Source organism: Hyperolius riggenbachi, chromosome 4 (genome assembly GCF_040937935.1).
Source record: "Hyperolius riggenbachi isolate aHypRig1 chromosome 4, aHypRig1.pri, whole genome shotgun sequence".
In the NCBI taxonomy this organism is placed as follows: Eukaryota; Metazoa; Chordata; class Amphibia; order Anura; family Hyperoliidae; genus Hyperolius; species Hyperolius riggenbachi.
In genome coordinates, this window is record NC_090649.1 from 465,020,315 (window position 1) to 465,040,892 (window position 20,578).

At 46.3% G+C, this 20,578-nt stretch overlaps 1 protein-coding gene across 1 annotated transcript in view; it reads left to right on the forward strand.

Moving 5' to 3' along the window:
• Positions 1 to 3,675: 3,675 nt before the first annotated feature.
• CNIH3 (cornichon family AMPA receptor auxiliary protein 3) overlaps positions 3,676 to 20,578 on the forward strand; it is a 125,087-nt gene continuing 108,184 nt past the window's right edge. The window contains exon 1 of the mRNA XM_068232853.1: positions 3,676 to 3,984. Coding sequence (XP_068088954.1) covers positions 3,904 to 3,984 — 81 coding nt within the window. The 5' untranslated portion in view covers positions 3,676 to 3,903. The remainder of the gene's footprint in view (positions 3,985 to 20,578) is intronic.

Sequence of the window (20,578 nt, forward strand, 5' to 3'; positions counted from 1 at the left end):
CTGGCCTCTGCCGGCCCTGCCTGTAAGCATTGCGATATACGTTGCTTCTCCTATAGACTATAGCAGAGACATTGGTGTATCTCTCACATGTAGCATATCTGGGAAGCAGCAGCCGTGGATCTGCTGCAGCTGAGCCTCCTTCCAGGCGTTATTAGTCACTGGCTGTTTAGGAATTCTGCCTGCTTTGACATACAGCATGAGATGCTGGGCGGCCCCCCAGAGCGTGGTGACATTAACAGGTTGTGACTGGAGCAGTCACCAGCTAAAGGTCACCGTTATAGTTTAACCCCTTGAAGACAGAATATTTGTTCACTTGGCTGCAGGGCTGTTACTGACCCGCGGGGTCCATAGAAGACCCATCAGAAAGAGTGAGAGAAGTCTCCCGGCATTTAAAGGGAACCGGAGGTAAGAGACAAATGGAGGCTGACCTATTTTACTTTTTAAAAATGCAGATTGCCTGGCTGTCCTGCTGATCCTCTGCCTCCAATACTCTCAGCGATAAATCCTGAACAAGCATGCAGCAGATCAGATGTTTCTGGCTGAAATCAGACTGGATTAGCTGCATGCTTGTTCCAGGTGTGTGATTCAGACACTATCGCAGCCAAAGAGATCATCAGGACTGGCAGGCAACAGGTTCCCTTTAAATCACATTTTGGTAGATGGGTGTGTGAACAACCAGCCTGTTACCTCCTCATCCTCACCTAGTCCGGGGCAGTGAGTTACTTCATCTGAATTACTATTTGATGTATTATATCACATATAAAACGTTAAAAATCAACCTTTTGGGGGCAGCCCATAGTAGATCCTATGCCACACTTATGGCTGTTCTAGCCTGATGCGACGTAGGATCTACACCGCCCGCCGTTTCCGCTCCCGACGCGATCGTGCGCGCCCGAGAGGGGAGATTAAGCTGACATGACAGTTGACATCTCTACTCAGTGATCAGCAGCCATCAGGTATGGCTGCTTATTATGTGATCACTATGATCGCCGGCAGATCGTAGTGATCGCCAGTAACGGCGGTGGGGAGGGGGGGGGTAAGAAGAGGATCCACTCACCTCCCTGCCTTTCCCTTGACGATCGGTGCCCCTCTGCGCTCTGGCCGGCATCTCAGCTCCCTCTGGCGTCAGCGCCGAGTCCCGGCTTGATGACGTCATCAAGCCGCGACCCGGAACTGAGCGGCAGTAGGAGCAGAGATGCCGGCCGGAGCAGAGGGGTCCACTGCGGCTCATCGCTGGAGCCTGGAAGGTGAGTGAAGGCTGCTGACTACAGGGGGGGACAACATGCCCTGCAAGCAGCACTGGTGATCTGGCTGCCTGACCCCCCAAACTCGCACCATCCCCTCCCATGCTAAAACGCCTGGTCCTTAAGGGGGGTTAGGCAGCCAGTCCCCAGTAGGTTAAGGCAAACCTGAAGTGAACATAAATCTGAGATAAACAATTGTATATAGTTTTAATGCCAAATAAGACTTTCCTGGAATCCCAGTGTGATACCCCTCAGGGCCCTTCTACACTTGCACGTAAATCCTGCGGTGCGTTACCCTATTTTACCGCTAGGAGCCGCAAAAGCAATCGAAGTCTATGGAGATTTTGACACATATTGTGGTTCGTTGAGGTGCGCCGGAAGTATCCAATCAGAGTCAAGAGCAGCAGCGTGTTACCTCAAGCACTGCGCTTAACCCGGTGCTGTGGGTAATGGAGGATGCAGTAAGTTTAAAGTGAAACCATGACCAAGAATTGAACTTTACCCCAATCAGTAGTTTTTGTTTTTTTAATTTGAAGCATAGTGTGTGCAGCTGGGAGGGGTTATCAGGACACAGGACAGTTGGAACTGTGTCTTATGCTCCCTGTCACCTCCTTTCGACCAAAAAGATGGCTGCCCCCATGACAAAGATGGCTATCCCCATGAAATCACAAACATTTGCCTGTTCTTTTAAAACAGGGTGGGTAAGAGTATATATTACCTATTTATTTTAATTAACATAACTAATGTAACTTAATGACAGTGTTGGTTTAGGCTGAAGTTTCCCTTTAAGAGAACCCGAGGTGAGAGTGATATTGAGGCTGCCATATGTATTTCCTTATAAACAATGCAAGTTGCCTGGCAGCCCTGTTGATCTTCTGGCAAAATAAGTGTCAGAGTCAAAACCCTGGAACAAGCATATGGCTAATTCAGTAAAAGCTGAGTCAGAGTACCTGATCTGCTGCATGCTTGTTCAGGGTCTATGGCTAAAAGTATTAGAGGCAGAGGATCAGCAGGATAGCCAGGCAACTGGTATTGCTTAAAAGGAAATAAATGTGGAAGCCTCCATATCCCTCTCACCTCGGGTTCCCTTTACGTTTTCTACAGGTTTTTAAAAGGACCATGAGGTGAGGGGGATATGGAGGCTGCCATGTTTATTTCCTTTTAAACCACACCAGTTGCCTGGCAGTCCTGCTGATCTTTCTGGTAGTGTCTGTCAGTAGTGTCTGAATTTCACACGTGAAACATGCATGTGGCTGATCTTGTCACATTTTTGTCAGAAACACCTGATCTGCTGCTTGTTCAGGGTCTATGGCTAAACGTATTAGAGGCAGAAGATCAGCAGAACAGCCAGGCAATGTGCATTGTTTAAAAGGAGATAAATATGTCAGCCTCCAGATGTCTCTCACGCCAGGTTCTCTTTAAGTGCAGAGATTAGGACCAGTCTGTGACAATTTTTAGGATGCTGGGTTAACAAACTTCTATAGCCTGTGGCCAATTTGCAGTATTAGAAGAAAAAGACGGGGTCTCCACCTGGATAAATGCAATTCTAGCACTATTTGATTGCACCATAGTGACAAAACAAGTTGTTTTGTGACTATGGTGCAATAAAATAGTGCTAGAATTGCATTTATCCAGGTGGAGACCCTGTCTTTTTCTTCTATTGCTGTGGACTTTTTGCACCTAGAGGGATCCGGGTGTGGACTGGTTGACTCGCTGGCTTTGCAGATTATAAGGGCTCGTTCCCACTGTTGCGACGCGATTTCGGCTGCATTCCGACGCTTGTAAAAACGCATGCGGATGCGTTTCCGCATGCGCTTTTACCCGCGATTTTGCGTGCGATTTCGCATGGCAGGGTGCCATGCGAAATTAACCATGACACTGCCAGGGCTAAATAAAATTGAAAAAGGTGCGAAATCGCACGCGAAATCGCGGGTAAAACGCATGTAACAAACGCATGCGTTTTTACTATTAAATACATTAGCGGCGATTCGCACGGATTCCCGACGCAGGCGAAATCGTTGGCTCTTTTGTGCGTTTTTTCTCCGCAACAAAAAACGCACAACGCCACCGCAGGAGTGGAAACAGCCCCATCCACTCACATTACATGTGCGAATCCGCATGCGTTGGACGCATGCGGATTCGCGATAGTGGGAACGAGCCCTAACAGTTGAGCTTCTAGGACTGCTTTTTTCCTTGATTGCCAATTTGCAGTATGCCAGGTGAATGGGTGACACCTACAGCCCCCCGCGGGGTATAACACTGAACACCCTGGTAAGTTACATTGTCTACGCATGGCAATGTGACAGCAGCAGCGGCAGTGGCACATGGCAGAGTGGTACACAGAGCCCCTCCTCTCCTCCCTGCCAGCTCCTCTCCTCCCCTCATATCCAGGCTGTGCAATGAGTCACTTCATTCTCTTCCTTCAGGATTCCAGCACTCCAGAAGTGTCCTGCCAGTGTCAGGGAGATGCTGGGCACAGCCTGGAGATGGGCACCGCTGTGCTGCCAACTTAGGAGCTCTCTGCAAGGCTGCAGCTTATCCCTGTGAGGGGTCTCCTGCTGGAGCCGCCTGGAGGGGTCTCCGCTGAGAGTCTGGAGCCACTGGTGGTGGTGGGGAGTCCCCGCTACTATTGGATTTTCCGCTGCTTTTGGAGGGAACAATGGCATTTACGTTCGCTGCCTTCTGCTACATGCTGTCTCTGGTGCTTTGTGCTGCACTCATCTTCTTCGCAATTTGGCACGTGAGTACCGGGGGAATGGGGGGGGGGGGGGGGGGTGTCATCACCTCCAGCTGCTGAAGAACTACAAGTCCCAGCAAGCTCTGGAGGTGCACAGGGGCATCACAAATGCGGCACTTTATTGTACATAGAGGATTATCCATTGGTGCGTTCTAAGCACTGTCTCACATCGAGAGTGCGTTTTCTTATCACGATCGCTTTTTGGCGTTTTGTAAAATGATTGGACGATGAAATCCTACGAGCCGTTTCTCGCCAGACAGAATTGTTTTTTGTTTTTTATTAAAACCGCAAAAGCGCTGCATCTAGCATTTTTGGAGCGATTGCGATTCTGTGACAAGAATAGAAAAGCAAAACCTTCGTGAAAATCACTTTAAAATCGCTCACAAAAATTACATAAAATTGCTCCAAAATCATTAATCATCACTTTTTTGTGTGAAATATAGGTAGAATTATAATCATTCCTACTAGCTTCCTGAGAGCAGTACTTTTAGCACAAAAGCCTGGTACACACTTTCAATTATGATTGGCCAATCACTGACCGATTGTACTACCTTCATGTAGTATGAGGAATTAACCTACACAGTCTGCTCATAGTATTCAATATCTGTTGACCCTCATACACTACATGGAGGTGGTAAAATTGGTCAATGATTGTCCAATCATAATTGACAGTGTGTACCAGGCTCAAAGCAGTCCTGAATTCAGAACTTCCTCTCTGCTCTAAAAAATAAGCAGCAACATAATAACCTTTAAAGAAAAATAATTTCTTTGTTACAGCTGATTCAGATCCTGCAATAAATCTGCAGTGTGTCTGTTCCTACTTTCATAGGAGCAGACACAGGGTTAACATCCTGTATTTACAAATTAGCTGGTCTGCCGAGGCAGCCAGCTGATGCAGCTAGGAGATCAAATTGCAGTTGTGATTAGTCACAAATGAGGGGGAAGTAGACAGGCTGAACTCTCATAAATATGTGTAAATGCATACAGGCTGCATTTCTCTATACTTTCCTTCTGTCCTGTGCGAGAGTTCAGGTCCACCTTTACTTACTTAGGTAAAGGGTGTGCCCCTGACACAGTTCTGGTCACACCCCACCACACCTGTAGGTACACCCTGAAGAAATTAGGAGAAAAGCACATTTTCATTTATTTTTAAATCACATTTGTCCTGTCTTCCATCACTTCCTTAGGGCCAGGGCAAGAGGAGATCGGGGACAGGGCAAGAGGAGATCGGGGACAGGGCAAGAGGAGATCGGGGACGGGGCAAGAGGAGATCGGGGACGGGGCAAGAGGAGATCATGGACGGGGCAATAGGAGATCATGGACGGGGCAATAGGAGATCATGGACGGGGCAAGAGGAGATCATGGACGGGGCAAGAGGAGATCATGGACGGGGCAAGAGGAGATCAGGGACGGGGCAAGAGGAGATCATGGACGGGGCAAGAGGAGATCATGGACGGGGCAAGAGGAGATCATGGACGGGGCAAGAGGAGATCATGGACGGGGCAAGAGGAGATCATGGACGGGGCAAGAGGAGATCATGGACGGGGCAAGAGGAGATCGGGGACGGGGCAAGAGGAGATCGGGGACGGGGCAAGAGGAGATCGGGGACGGGGCAAGAGGAGATCGGGGACGGGGCAAGAGGAGATCGGGGACGGGGCAAGAGGAGATCGGGGACGGGGCAAGAGGAGATCGGGGACGGGGCAAGAGGAGATCGGGGACGGGGCAAGAGGAGATCGGGGACGGGGAAAGAGGAGATCGGGGACGGGGAAAGAGGAGATCGGGGACGGGGAAAGAGGAGATCGGGGACGGGGAAAGAGGAGATCGGGGACGGGGAAAGAGGAGATCGGGGACGGGGAAAGAGGAGATCAGGGACGGGGAAAGAGGAGATCAGGGACGGGGAAAGAGGAGATCAGGGACGGGGCAAGAGGAGATCAGGGACGGGGCAAGAGGAGATCATGGACGGGGCAAGAGGAGATCATGGACAGGGCAAGAGGAGATCATGGACAGGGCAAGAGGAGATCATGGACAGGGCAAGAGGAGATCGGGGACAGGGCAAGAGGAGATCATGGACAGGGCAAGAGGAGATCGGGGACAGGGCAAGAGGAGATCGGGGACAGGGCAAGAGGAGATCGGGGACAGGGCAAGAGGATATCGGGGACGGGGCAAGAGGAGATCAGGGACGGGGCAAGAGGAGATCGGGGACGGGGCAATAGGAGATCAGGGACGGGGAAAGAGGAGATCAGGGACGGGGAAAGAGGAGATCAGGGACGGGGAAAGAGGAGATCAGGGACGGGGAAAGAGGAGATCAGGGACGGGGAAAGAAGAGATCAGGGACTGGGCAGAGGAGATCAGGACCGAGCAGAGGAAATCAGGGCTACGGCAGAGGAAATCATGGACAGGGTAGGAGAAATCATGGACAGGGCAGAGGAATTTAGGGACGGAGCAGAGGAGATCAAGGACAGGGCAAGAGGAAATCGGGATGGGGAGATTTGCTCCTGAAAGAGGGACACTTGTCAGCTCTGACAGTAATGGGATTTTTTCACACTCAGCTGTCCCTTTAGCTATTCATGCAATAGATGCAGAATAAAATCCTTAATGTATTTTCTGTCAGAAAAGTAGATTTTTATTTTCGCGTACTCAGTGGATTAGCCCCACCCTCAAGCCACATGTTCAATTATGACTGGCCAATCACTAACCAATTTCACCACCTCCATGTAGAATGAGGGCCAACAGATCTGAATACTAGAAGCAGATTGTGCAGGTAAACTCTCATGCTACATAGAGGTGGTAACATTGGTCAGTGCTTGGCCAATCATAATGGAAAGCGTGAACCAGGGGCTTATGCTACGTACATACTTGCAATAACGATCGTTTGCAAGGAACGATAGTTACCAGACGAACAATCTTGGAACGATTGGAATGCAACGATGGGATGCAGCGATCATCATACACATTTTAACGATTGTTCTCGCAGAAAAGAACGATCAGAGGGAAATGCTACCTTCATATTTATATAAAATTAAAAAAAACCCACTAAAATGGAGTTACAATAGATAAAAATATATTATAGTTAACTTGAAAACAAAGTTTATTTGAAATTTGTAATGTAACAATCTTTACGGGTCGTGCTACACAGGAAGTATGGAAGCTGGGCACAATGCAACGCAGGCGCATTGGCCCTTGTAACGATCTCGGCCGATGTCTATACACACTAAAGTTTTGTAACGATTGTCGCTTGATACGATCCATACTGTTGCATTTTCTCATCGGGCCAATATTGTTCATTCGTCGTTGTACTTAATGATCGTTTGGTAAAGTTCTTTAACCAATTGTCGGCAGAACGATAGTTAAGCTGCTGTTTCAAACGACCATAGTCGCAAGTGTGTACGTACCATTAGGAGTGCATACACACATCCAATTTTGATTGTCCAATGATTGGCATCCATGTAGCATGAGAGCTTTCAAATACAATCTGTAGTCAAAATGTGTTTGCTCTCATACTACATGGAGGAGGTAAAATTGGCCAATCTTTGGACAATTAAAATTGGATGTGTGTACGGACGCTGAAGGTAAAAGTCGAGTTTAGCAAACCAGAGCTGCTGGCAATTGATCCATGGATAACCAGAAGCTGTGTTAAGCCTGGTACACACCTTCAATTTTGTTTGGCCAATCACTGATCAATTTTACCCCCTCCATTGACAGTTTACCTTATACTACTGTAAACGCATCCTCACAAGCAGGGCCGGTTCTCTCATGAAGCAAGGTGAAACACCTGCATCAGGCAGCAGAGATTACAGGGGCAGCATGTTTGTACTGCGTTTTACACTTACAGCATGCAGTCAGAGTATGAGGAGAAGCGAGAGGAGAGCTAGGTGAAGAGGTCATCATTGGGGAAAGGCAGCTTGTTGTGCTGTGTGAGGAGTCTGATTGTGAGTGAGATGAGGGGAGGCAGAAGAACAGCAGTGTTTCATTTGACCTGCACAGCAGAAGGGAGTAGGTGGCGCTGCTGTCCTGACTGAGGAGGAATGGAGAACAGCTGACAGGCTGAGCAGTTTCACACGAATAAAACTTTAGCGCTATACGGTACTTCTTTCCTCCACCAACACCCTTCAAAGTGCAGGCTTACCAGCTCTTAGTGAGACCCAGATTATAAGGTCTAAAGCGTATGTGAATATGTATCACCACGATCACCATCTCTTGTCTTTATCTTCTATGCTTTCTGTCCAGCCTCCTTCCTCAGCATTTAGACATTCCCAGCATGTGCATAACAGACAAATAAAGATCTAAGTGTACTCCGTTTAAAAAGGATAACAACTTTTATTCACTAAAATGGTATATACAGGATACTCACTCCTGGGCCCTTTTGAAAGGGACCCACAGTAGTAAAGAGCAGTGTATTCAACCAATCGATACGTGGGGTGCCGCTCTCCCCTTCACCAATCCTCCGCTCGACCAGGTTTCGCCAACGTGTCATCAGGAGCTCGGAGAGCCGATTGGTGTAAGAGCCGGCATTTAAATACACAAGTGGCGGCGTATCCAACGTGTCTCCACTGATTACGGAGACACGTAACGTCATTTCCGCCGCGTCATCCACCCAGCTTCCGCCGCTTAGATCGCACGGAAAAACTGGGCAAACTGCGCAAGTCCATTACATCACTTCCGCCGCATCCTGTCCACACAACCACCGCTTGGAACGCATGGATAGGTGAATATAGATACTCGCATCCATTGCGAAATTAATCACCATGGAACGCGGAAATAAACAGGAGAGGAACGCAAGGAAGGTGCGTATTTACTCCTCCTGTTTCCAAATCGCAAAGAATAGTCACATCTAATCTTGGTGAACGGGTTGCGGACCCCACATATCATAACATCTCATCAATTCTACCAACAATATTTACACAAATCCTGAACAATAAAAAATAATAATAAAAATCTTCATCTGTACCCATGAGACTAATACATAATGTACATAATGAGTATTTCTAAAAATACACTAATAAAATTGGCAACAATTAACAATAAAATCATAAATTATAAGTGGGCTAATGATACTGAAGTCGTCCTCGGATCACCACCAACCCCCACAACCAAAAAAAGGGGGCCATCAACCTGGCAGTGACCAAAAGGAGGACCCCAACACCATTCCACCACCATCAAATAAACCCCTTCTTCATATCAAAACCAGTCCTACACACTCAAAAATCCCACCTAAAACTAGTCATCAGAAATAAAACAATTTAGATCCAGTTCTATGTTCAAACCCACAGGTTCCATACAATTCAATTTAAAGATCCATTTGGTCTCGGCTTGGGATATGTTCCTAATTCTATGTGGGTTTGAACAAGTGTGCTGGCTGGCCCAGGTATCACTCCTCCCTTACTTCCCTTGCCCGTTTTTTTAGGTAGCCACAGGTGCCCCTTAGTATTAGGTAGCCATAGGTGTCTTCTGTATTAAGTAGCTAAAGGTTCCCCCGACTGAAGAAATATTTTGTCAGTGGAATGCCAAGAGCTGGGTGAGTAACCCCTCATTTACACTCCGCTTGGGACTCCGCATAGGTAAGGGGGGGGGGGGGGGAGAGAGGCACTTTGGGAGGGGAATGAGCCGCTTTCCCATCATCAGGCGTCTGTAGGCAAGTGCCTACAGTGCCTTATGTTAACTCCGGCCTTGCTAAAGATTTTACAGAGCCACATGAATCCAACATTACTTTTTAATAGAGGTCTTTCAGCTTCAGCCTGTAGCCCCGCCCCCTAGCATAAGAGGACACGGGTGCTTCTCTGATTGGTCCATGCACCTATGCGCTAGAGGGCTAGGGACGGACCAGGGACGGTACAAATAGCCAATCGGAAGCGCTTTACCGTTTACTGTACAGCACTTCAAAGCCCCGCAAACGCAAAACACCTGGGAATCACTGCACACATTTCTGTGCAGGATAAAGCTTTGAATAGGCACTAAATGGAACTCAGCCGAGGCAATTCAGGGCATTACATTGAGTTGTAACTTAAAACATAATTGCGGCAGAATCTGTCAGAATACCGCAAGGCGTGCTGTGCAGTACCGGAAGATGTGGGGGCTTACAGTTGCAGTGAAACATTTTTCTTGTCCTCCAGATGCTTCCCATGTCCCCCTCCAGACCACGTCCGCTTCCCGTGTACCCCATGACATTCATGTCCGCGCTCCCCACTGTGCACAAGCCTGGTCATGTTACTGATTTTCAACTCCTGGACTGTTCCATTGATCATTGATCCACCGAGTGTTTTTGTTAGAACTAGCCCTGAGGAATACTTATCCAAAGTACAGTAATCAAGCCATTAATCTCTGCCATTTATAAAGCCAAAATAAATCGCTAAGTTCTCGTCAGGGGCGTTGCTTGCCCCAAAGATCAGTGGCACATGCCACGGATCTAGTCTGGGGTGCCCCAGATGTCCCCCAGGGAGAGTCCAGAACATCTTCTCCAGTGTGTTTTTTTTTTTTTTTGTATTTATGGAGAGGGGGTCTTCATCTAACATTTTTCTGGGTAGGCCTACTTAGACCACTTTTAAAGTTCATGTAAATTTGGCTCTACCCATGTCCACACCCACATTCTGGTGCGTGGCCACACCCATTTTTTGGCTGGAGTGCCCAAAAGTGCCCTGGATCTCTTAGGACCCTACAAACGCTCCTGGTTCTCAACAAAAGCAGAATCTCCCTTTAAGCCTGTCACTGATTGCCATGTGATCAAGTCCTTAGCTACTCCCTATTAGTGACTCATGCTGTCTTCTCTGCACCTAGACAGCATAAGTCATCTGAGGGGAAGGGCAAGTACGGTATTGGTTATGTGGAAGGTAACCATGGCTTATGACTGGACTACGCAACAGTCTATTTTAACTGCAGAATATTTTTTCTATTGGTTGTATAAGACAGTAAAAAAAATGTGTTCAGGGTAAGACACATTGGCCTCAATTCACTAAGCTTATCTCCTGTCTTTAATAACGTTTCTAGAGTGATTACCATGGTGATCAGGCATGTTGTACTCAGAAAACATTTTAACTCAGGCAAACCTAAAGTTAACTCTTCTGTCTTTAAGTTAACTCTTCAATCCTTAAAATAACTCCAGAATTCTAAAGTTAAAGATAGGCTGTTAATTCACTGGCCTCAATTCACTAAACTTATCTCCTGTCTTTAATAACTCTTCTAGAGTTGTTACCATGGTGATAAGGCATGTAGTATTCAGGAAACATTTTACCTCAGGCAAGCCTAAAGTTAACTCTTCTGTCTTGAAATTAACTCTCCAATCCTAAAATAACTCCAGAGTTAAAGACATGCTGTTAATTAGCTGCATGTGAAAATAACTACAGAGGAGGTAAATTAACTACAGAGGAGGTAACTTAAGGAATGAAGAGGTAAGATAACTCTCTCACGTGTGGAGGTAAGTTTTCTCTTGCCTTATTATCTCGAGCATGATCTTAGTGAATTGAGGCCATTGGCCTCAATTCACTAAGCTTATCTCCTGTCTTTAATAACTCTTCTAGAGTTGTTACCATGGTGAGAAGGCATGTAGTATTCAGGAAACATTTTACCTCAGGCAAGCCTAAAGTTAACTCTTCTGTCTTTAAATTAACTCTCCAATCCTTAAAATAACTCCAGAGTTAAAGAGAGTCTGAAGCGAGAATAAATCTCGCTTCAGACCTCATAAATAGCAGGGGCACGTGTGCCCCTGCTAAAACGCTGCTATAGCAGCGTTCATCCCCAAATCCCCCTCGATACACCCGGGGAGTGCTTCCTGGTTGGGGCAGGGCTAGCCGCCGCAGCCCTGCCCCACGCGCGTCTGTCAGCGCGTATCTCCGCCTCTCCCCCGCTCCTCTCAGTCTTCCTTCACTGAGAGGGGCGGGGGAGAGGCGGCGATGCGCCGCTGACAGACGCGACTGGAGGCAGGGCTGCAGCCGTTAGCCCTGCCTCCAGGAAGCAATAAATCACGACCAAATCTGCAACCAAGTGTCGCAGTGGTCGTTTTGGGGGTGAAGGGACCCCGTTAAGCCGCGCTATAGCGGCGGTTTAGCAGGGGCACACGTGCCCCTGCTATTTATGAGCTCTGAAGCGAGATTTATTCTCGCTTCAGAGTCTCTTTAAAGACAGGCTGTTAATTAACTGCGTGTGAAAATAACTACAGAGGAGGTAAATTAACTACAGAGGAGGTAACGTAAGGAATGAAGAGGTAAGATAACTCTCTCACGTGTGGAGGTAAGTTTTCTCTTGCTTTATTATCTCTAGCATGATCTTAGTGAATTGAGGCCAAAGTGTGTGAAAATAACTACAGAGGAGGTAACTTTAGGAATGATGAAATAAGATATCTCTTTCACTGTCTGGTGGTAAGTTTTCTCTTACATTATTAACTCCAGCATGATCTTAGTGAATTGAGGCCCATATCTGTGCTTTTATTTAATAGTTTTGGTTCAAGATGTAACAGTGGATTTATTTGCATGTCCTTCTAAAGGGGTTCTATAAAGGTGCCTCCATCCAGATCTTCCGGAGTTTCCGCTCCAACATTTTTCTCCTCTGTTCTAGTTTGTTTTTCTTTTAGCTTTGTTGCTATTTTTACAAAGGTTTTAATACAATTTATTTATAACAATAGTGTCATGTAAGCTAAGGAGAAAAGACAACAAGTCAAAAGAGAGACAAAACAGGAGGGAGGAATTCTCAGCTCTGTTCTATACAAACCACTTCTTTAGATACTTGTCTTGTGAATTTAAAGACACGTACACACTCACCATGATCGGACTTGACTCCTCAGTCTACAGTTCAAGAGCTAAGCGCTTTACAGGCGCTTTGCTTTCTTGTCTTTTGACATGTGGAGGGGAGGAGAGACAATGCTCAGTGCATGACAGAATGGCTTTCGGTGGGAGGGGGAAGGAGGGGAACAATGGACTTGGCCGCAGATTGCCACTTTAAGTCAGGCAAGCCTGATCATTAAAGGGGAACTTCAGCCTAAACAAACATACTTTCATCAAGTTACATTAGTTATGTTAATTAGAATAGATAGGTAATATAATCTCGTACCCAACCTGTTTTAAAAGAACAGGCAAATATTTGTGATTCATGGGGGCTGCCATCTTTGTCATGGGGCAGCCATCTTTTTGGTTGAAAGGAGGTGACAAGGAGCAGGAGACATAGTTCCAACTGTCCTGTGTCCTGATTACCCCTCCCAGCTGCACATGCTAGGCTTCAAATGTCAAATTCAAAATGTATAAAAAAAAAAAAAAAAAAAATTGCACCAAAACAGAAATCCCATCATGCTTTGCACAGCATCAGGGGAAAAAAAGCCCGGGCAGTTTTCTTCTGTGCAGCTAAAAATGAGGCTTGTATAAGAGAAACGAAGTTCTGATGCTGCTGTGAAACTGTTAAAGAAACACCAAGCTTTTTCAGTGCTGCTGAGTCGATTTTTAGTCCAGAGGTTCACTTTAACGTAAACCTGAGAGATCCTCAGAGAAAAAGTTAGGTACTTACCCTCCCTCAGCATAGAGGGGAGCCTCCAGATCCTCCAAAGGCTTCAAGACTACTGCTGGATGATAAGATCCTTTGGAAGTTTGCAGGTGAACTTCCATTTGTGAATGGACACCTTGTGCTTTCTCAATAGCACAGAGTTACTTGTGCCCAGCGGAATAAGCCAAACCTTATTTCTGCCGAGGTAAGTACCAATTTGGTGGAACTTTTTTTTTCCTTCAGGTACACTTTAAGCGACCTCGGCAGACCTTGATTGACACCTGTACACACGCTAGATTCTTGGCTGTGATGGCTCTGCCCTGACGCCTTAACAGAAAATGTGTGTACAAGGCATATGGATGCATGCAATCCTTGTTTACTATAGGCATGTTACTTTTTTGTAGCTAAGATTGAGTTTTCATCACAGTCTGTAGTTTTCACATCAGGGATCACCACAGTAGGCATAGCGGCTGCTATGAGACCCGTAGCCAAGGGGTTCCCAATGGCAATGGCTGGCTGTGATAATATGGTCCTCAGTGGCAGGGCCCGGGGCGTAACTAGAAATCAATGGGCCCCCTGCAAAACTTTGGATGGGGGTCCCCCTCCCACTCCCCTTGTTTTCTGCACAGGTAAACTGAGAGCCAATGTTATTCAATTGGCTAGTGAACACTTGAATGTGTTTTCCCCAAGCAGATAAAAACAGACAGCAGTGAAGCACTGCACGCATTTCCTCTATCAATTACATTAGCTTCTGTGATAAAACATGCATGTTTTCACACATACAGACACACATGGTGTGCAGAAAACGCATATAGAAAACTGACAGACGAGTGTGCTTCCCCCCTCAATGCTACGATACCTGTTCACTGCACGCCGCATCTCAGCAGAGGTCTTCTCGTGTGCGTGAGCGCATTCCCTGCAATATACAGGAAGTACCCGGGGTGCGCGTGTTAAAGGTCACAGCGTACGCGCAGTTACGCGATTACGCATGCATTACGTCTGCGTGTACGTGTGAATGCACATGCGCAAAAATTAGGCACTAATTTTGTATTTAAACAGGCTGTTGACTGGTGAGCAGTGCTGTCACTTCTATACAGCTTGGTGCTGGTTCCGCTAGAGCCTGTTATCTGTTCTTCTGATTACCTGTTGCAGACCTTGCTTGTTATTTGACCTTTGCTTGCCTGCTACCTGTCCTGACCCTCAACTTGTTATCCATTCTGCCTGTCTGCTGCCTATTCTGACCTTTGGCCTGATACCCGTTTTGCTTGTTTGCTGCCTACCTATTGACCACTGGCTTGTTCTAGAGACTACGCTTTGACTACTCCTACTGCTGGATTTGGTTGTTCTCTCTGCCTCCGGTGGGGCGATCCTGGGGGCCGCGACCTGGTGACCACTTGCAGCAAAGTAGTCTGCTGCCCACTAGGGCGGCGCTCTGGTGAAGACCAAAGTTGTTGCTTAGACTCCGCGCCCTGGGAGAGCCTACACTAACCATCAGTGTCAGGGTCAACAGCTATCTGTCCGTTATAACACTCAGCTTATTACGCTCACTTTGTCAATCTCTGATGGAGCAGAACTGGCTCTGCAGACTTCTCCAGCATCACTATAGTACAGAGCGCTTCGGGAGGGGTAGAGAGGTTGCGCTGTACACAAGAGCCTGCTGCGCACAGAATAGCGACTGTCTACAAATCTTTGTCTACAAAACTATGTAGGATTCCTTATCAGTGGCTGAGCAGATGTAGTCATTAGAACAATTGTGCAAAGAGCAGAAAGCTTTTTCTCTCTGCACCTTTAGTTGTCAGTCTCTCAGGACAGGAAATAGAAACTTCTCCTTCCACGGGGCACCTGTGGCTTCTGGGCCCCCTGTGGCTGCATCCCTTGCAGGGTCTATTGTTACGCCTCCGCTCAGTGGGCACCCTGAGGTACAGAATAATGTAATCAGAGCAAATAACAGTTATCTGTACTGAGGGCTGCCTATACTGGGGGGCTATTATTGGATGACCCTCTGACTACCCATTGAAGGGGGATAACTAATACTGGGGGTCCCTCTGGCTACCTATATCAGGGGGCTCCACTGACTATCCATACTGGGGAGCTACCTAATACTGGGAGTATTTCTGGCAACCTTTAGTGGGGAGCCCTTATGGCTATCTATGCTGGGGCGGGGAGGGGGGTACCTTTGGTTACCAATACTGGGAGGTTGCCTAATTCTTGGGAGGCACCTCTGGCTACCTAAAACTAGCGTGTTTTGGAGGGTATAAGGTGCCTTATTTTTGTGTGTGTGTGTGTGTGTGTGTGTGTGTGTGTGTGTGTGTGTGTGTGTGTGTGTGTGTGTGTGTGTGTGTGTGTGTGTGTGTGTGTGTGTGTGTGTGTGTGTGTGTGTGTGTGTGTGTGTGTGTGTGTGTGTGTGTGTGTGTGTGTGTGGGGGGGGGGGGGGGGGCACAAACAACATTTTTGCTACTGGGCCTCATGGTTTTTAGCTACGCCTCTGGTTCAGGTGCATCAATTCATGCATGTATTTCCAGGTACCGCATGCGTTTCTTCTCAATGTACTGCATGGGTTCATTTGCGATGTAACATTCTCGATAGCTGCGCAACGTTCGTCAATGAATGAGCGTGTGCAGTGTCCAGGGGATGGCGATCTGCAGTCAGTTTACAATACAGTCAGGCGCAAAGGATTAAGATAAAATGGGGTCCTGGGCAAGAAAGCCGTTTTTGCCCACCGCTGATGATCACTTGACTTTTTTAAGTAAGATTTGGTGGGGAATAGCATCCACCAGGCCCCTAGACTATCTTCAGGCCCTAGGTAACTGCCTAGATTTTCCTTGTGGATGATATGGCTCTGGTCAGGAGTGCTTTTGTAAGTTCATGATTTTTTAAATTGAACATTACTGCATGTTTTATATGCTCATCACTACAAACCCACATCAGCTTAGCCTGGGCTTCCCCCATCCCTGCTTTCTCTGCTGCCCAAGCATCGGGCACTCGGACCTCAGCAGTCTGTTCTGCAGCGGGTTACGCTTCATGACGCTGCAATGACTGGGGAAGAGAGAGAGTCACACCTACAGTTCTGCATGGATGATGTCAGCTACCCTCACTAACTAAGTATAGAAACTGCATGCTGCGATTTTCATTTACAAAAATCACAGCTTGCAGAAATTCTTCTGTGAAATTAGGCAAAGAGGAAGGTGAACGCATACTTGTTACATTAAATGTTTTGCTTTGTTAAAAACAAAAAACAAAAAAACAAGGCCAAAGAAAACATGCTGCCCAAAAGTCACCTACAGTTAAAGGGTGCACAAAGGGGACAAGTGACATGATGAGATAGACATGTGCATGTACAGTGCTAAGCACTCCGATAGCTAGGCTGTGTTAGTTTTTCTTTCTCTGCCTGAAAGAGTTAAAAATCAGGTATGCAACTGAAAGGTTGGGACCGGTTCGGACCATAGTGTTAAGGAATTACAGTCATAAAGCAATTTCCTGGCAGAAAGGGGCTTCTGAGAGCAGGAAAGCGATAAAAAGGGTAAATGGTTCATAGATTTTCGCTCTGGCATACTTCAATGAAGGTGTAATTGAGCAAAGACAATGAAACCGTAGAAACTTAAAAAGTAGATTTGAAAATAAAATAAAACTGTGGGACATCTAAAAAAAAGTAATTTTTTTTAGGAGTAGGAGGATAGACAATTGTTTATCTCATCAGTTTATTTTCACCGCGTGTTTCCTACAAGGCTTACTGTAACGATTGGTGTCAGCACGCAGAGAGAATCTGATTATTGGTGATCTGCAGTATCACCAAGAATGCAGATATATACCGGATTATTGATGATCTGCAGAATCACCGATAATACAGATATATTACTAACCTCTGGACACCTATGCGTATGTAAGTGTTTGGTGTAACAGTAGTACTTTGAGTAATGCACCTGCTGGGCAGGTGATATTAGGCAGTAAAGGAACACTGCTTTGAGAGCACAGGAACCTTCCAGCAGCCTGAGACTCTCCAAGGGGTGGAGTCAGGCTGGAGATAGGAAGGACCAGAAAGTGAGTGACACCTGAAGATGGATGTCACTTTCTGATCTGGAGACTATCTCTTAAAGGGAGAGATAGCGCTCGAGGTCGGACACGCCTGGTCGGTAACACACGGACAGATAAAGTACAAAGACAGAAGGCTGATTCGGTATCCAAGGCAAGCAGGATCTGGCAACGGAATATCAGATATGCGAGGTACCGAATCAGAGGACAGTAGAGTAGTCAAGAAAGCAATAAGTCATAACAGATATCAAACAATGCCTAGTCTGGGTGTGAGGTCCGTGGTCTTTCCACCCTGGAACTAGTCTGATGTATAACAGGATGATCGCACAAGTTCCCTAGTCTTGAGTGCGAGGTCTGTGGTCTCAGCACCCTGGAACTAGTCTGGAGTATAACACAAATGATAAAACAGTTCCCCAGTCTGGGTGTGAGGTCCTTGGTCTCTACACCCTGGAACTAGCTGAAGCATAAACATAATAACAGTTCAAGTAATCTGGCTCAGTGTGAATTCCCAGGTCCACCTGGTTCAAACACACTGTTGGATCTGACTAAGGTCTGAGTGCTTCCACGTAGTGTTCGCAACGGCAGACAACTTGCAACTGGCCAGCAGTAACTATATATGGAGTAGCGCTCTCCGGCACCACCCCTAATTGATCAACCAATAGTATCCTGCTCTAAAGTCAGCTGATCGGCGTGATCAGCTGACTCTCTCTGCCCAGTATAAGAATTCTGCCTCTCAGCAGGCGTGCGCGTATTCCTAAGCCTGTGTACACTAACAGACTCAGCCACACACTGCCGCGTGCAAACCGCCGCGCTGGACGCGGAACCAGCCGCCTTACTGTTGTTGCATGCGGCGGCTTTTCCGCGTTCTGCCCTGCTACCAGACACACGCTTCCGCATGCAAACCACTGCATTGGACGCGGAATCAGCCGCCTCCTCAGTAGCACACGCGGCGGCTTTTCCGCATACTCTCACACTTACATGTACTGTTGCCCGGCAGGGATCGGGACTTGATCCTTCAGGTAAAAGTGTAGATTTCCGCATTCTGATTTCTGCCACGGGAAGCCCATTTCCAAGAGGAAACTCTGAAATTGTAATTCCAGGTAAATTTTCCCACCATCCCTCGTTACAAATGCTCTTATTCGGCTGAATAGTGCCCTAAACATGCTGTTTTGCAATCTGTGTGAAAGGGCCCAAATGGCCACTACATGGAGCTCAATAGAATCAATATAATTAAAAGGACACCCGAGGCGAAAATAAACTAATTAAATAAACAATTGTATCTATTTCCTTCACCTAAAAATGACTTTTCAAGATATTCCAGTTTTATATTATGATTAAATCTACTTTTTAAGTTTTAAGTGTTTTATTGTTTTTGCTCAATGACACATTCATTGAAGTATGCCCGAGCTAAAATCTATGAACTATTGAACTTTATCTCTTCCCTGCTCTCAGAAGCCATTTTCTGCTAAGTGTTTTATAGTTGAAATGTCTTATTAGTGAGGGTCACACTGTAGTCACTTCCTGTCTGAGTCAGGCCTGAGTCAGCTACTTACATACCTGATATTTAACTCTTTCAGACAGAGAAAGAACAAAGAACACAGCCTAGTTATTTTTGTACTAGGCACTGTACATACACATGTCTATCTCATCATGTCACCTCGAGTATCCTTTAACTACTTTGGCTTTTTGGACATTGCTATTACGTCCAAAAGGCGGCTGCTGCGCGCTCCCTGGAGTGCCCGTGCCGCCACTCATTAGCCCAGAGATCAATGAATGGGAACACGGTACCCATTCACTGATCATAGTCCCCGTTAGAAAGAACGACGGGCTCTTTCTAAAGGAAAAAAAAAAGTTTCCCGTCCTTCCTTCACTTTCAGTAAGCAAGAGAGCTCGCTTACAGGACTAAAACAAATGTTTTTGACTGTGGCCATCTTGTGGGCAAATTGTAAAACTACATCTACATACATTTAAAAAAAAAATAAATACAATTTATTACATTTAAAATTAACAGTTTTTCCCCCACACTCCAAAAAATACCCAAATACATTTTTTAATTATTAAAAAATGACAATAAAAAAAACAAAACATAAATAGTTACCTAAGGGTCTAAACTTTTTTTTTTTTTAATATGCATGTGAAGAGGGAATATTACTATTATTTTTTTAAAGTATTCGCTTGTAAATCGTGATGGGTGCAAAACTGGAAAAATGCACCTTTATTTCCAAATAAAATATTGGCACCATAGGGACATAATTTAACGTCCTTGGCAGTAACCCCGGAGTCAGGCTCGGGACGGAAAGCTGTAGCTCAGAGTAGGAATCCCGAGCTGGATCCATGGAAGGTGTGTAATGTGCAGGGCTGCTTCGGATCTATCTAGCAGTATGATTTTTAGGCCCATATGCAATTCACTTTTTCTCCTAAATTTTCTCCTGGGTGATCACTGATATTTTCACAACTTATCATAAAATGCCGTTTAAGCCACCAACAAGCAAGAAAATACTCAAAATAAATTTGATAGTACTTTTTCACAAACTTTTGGGTACATTTTCATTTGTGAAATGCTGAAAATTTAGTTTAAAGCGAATATAAAAATGATCTCCTAGGAGATAACTCAGGTGAAATAATTAATTGCATATGGGCCTTAAGGTGGGTACACACGTCAGATAAAAGTCTTTGGAAAATGAAAGATCACAGACCAATTTTACCCCCTTCCATGTAGTATGAGAGCCATACCTACACAGTCTACCAGGGCCGGGCCGAGGCATAGGCTGGAGAGGCTCCAGCCTCAGGGCGCAGTGTAGGAGGGGCGCAGAATTCATTCAGCTGTCATTCCTAGTTGTGTTTGAAGCAGAAAGAAATAGGAGAAGGGGATACATGGCAGTGACTGCAAGCCAGATAACTAGATATTAAGGTGTTGGGGAGGTTGTGGGCCCTGTGGCGCCTCTTAGTCAAATAGCAATCAGTGTGTGATGGCTCGGGTGGCAGGGATGGAGGGGCGCACTTTGGTGTCTCAGCCTTGGGTGCTGGAGGACCTTGTCCCGGCTCTGGTCTATTCTATGGAGCTGAACTCCCCATCAGATAAAAATCTTTGCAAGATGCTGTACACATA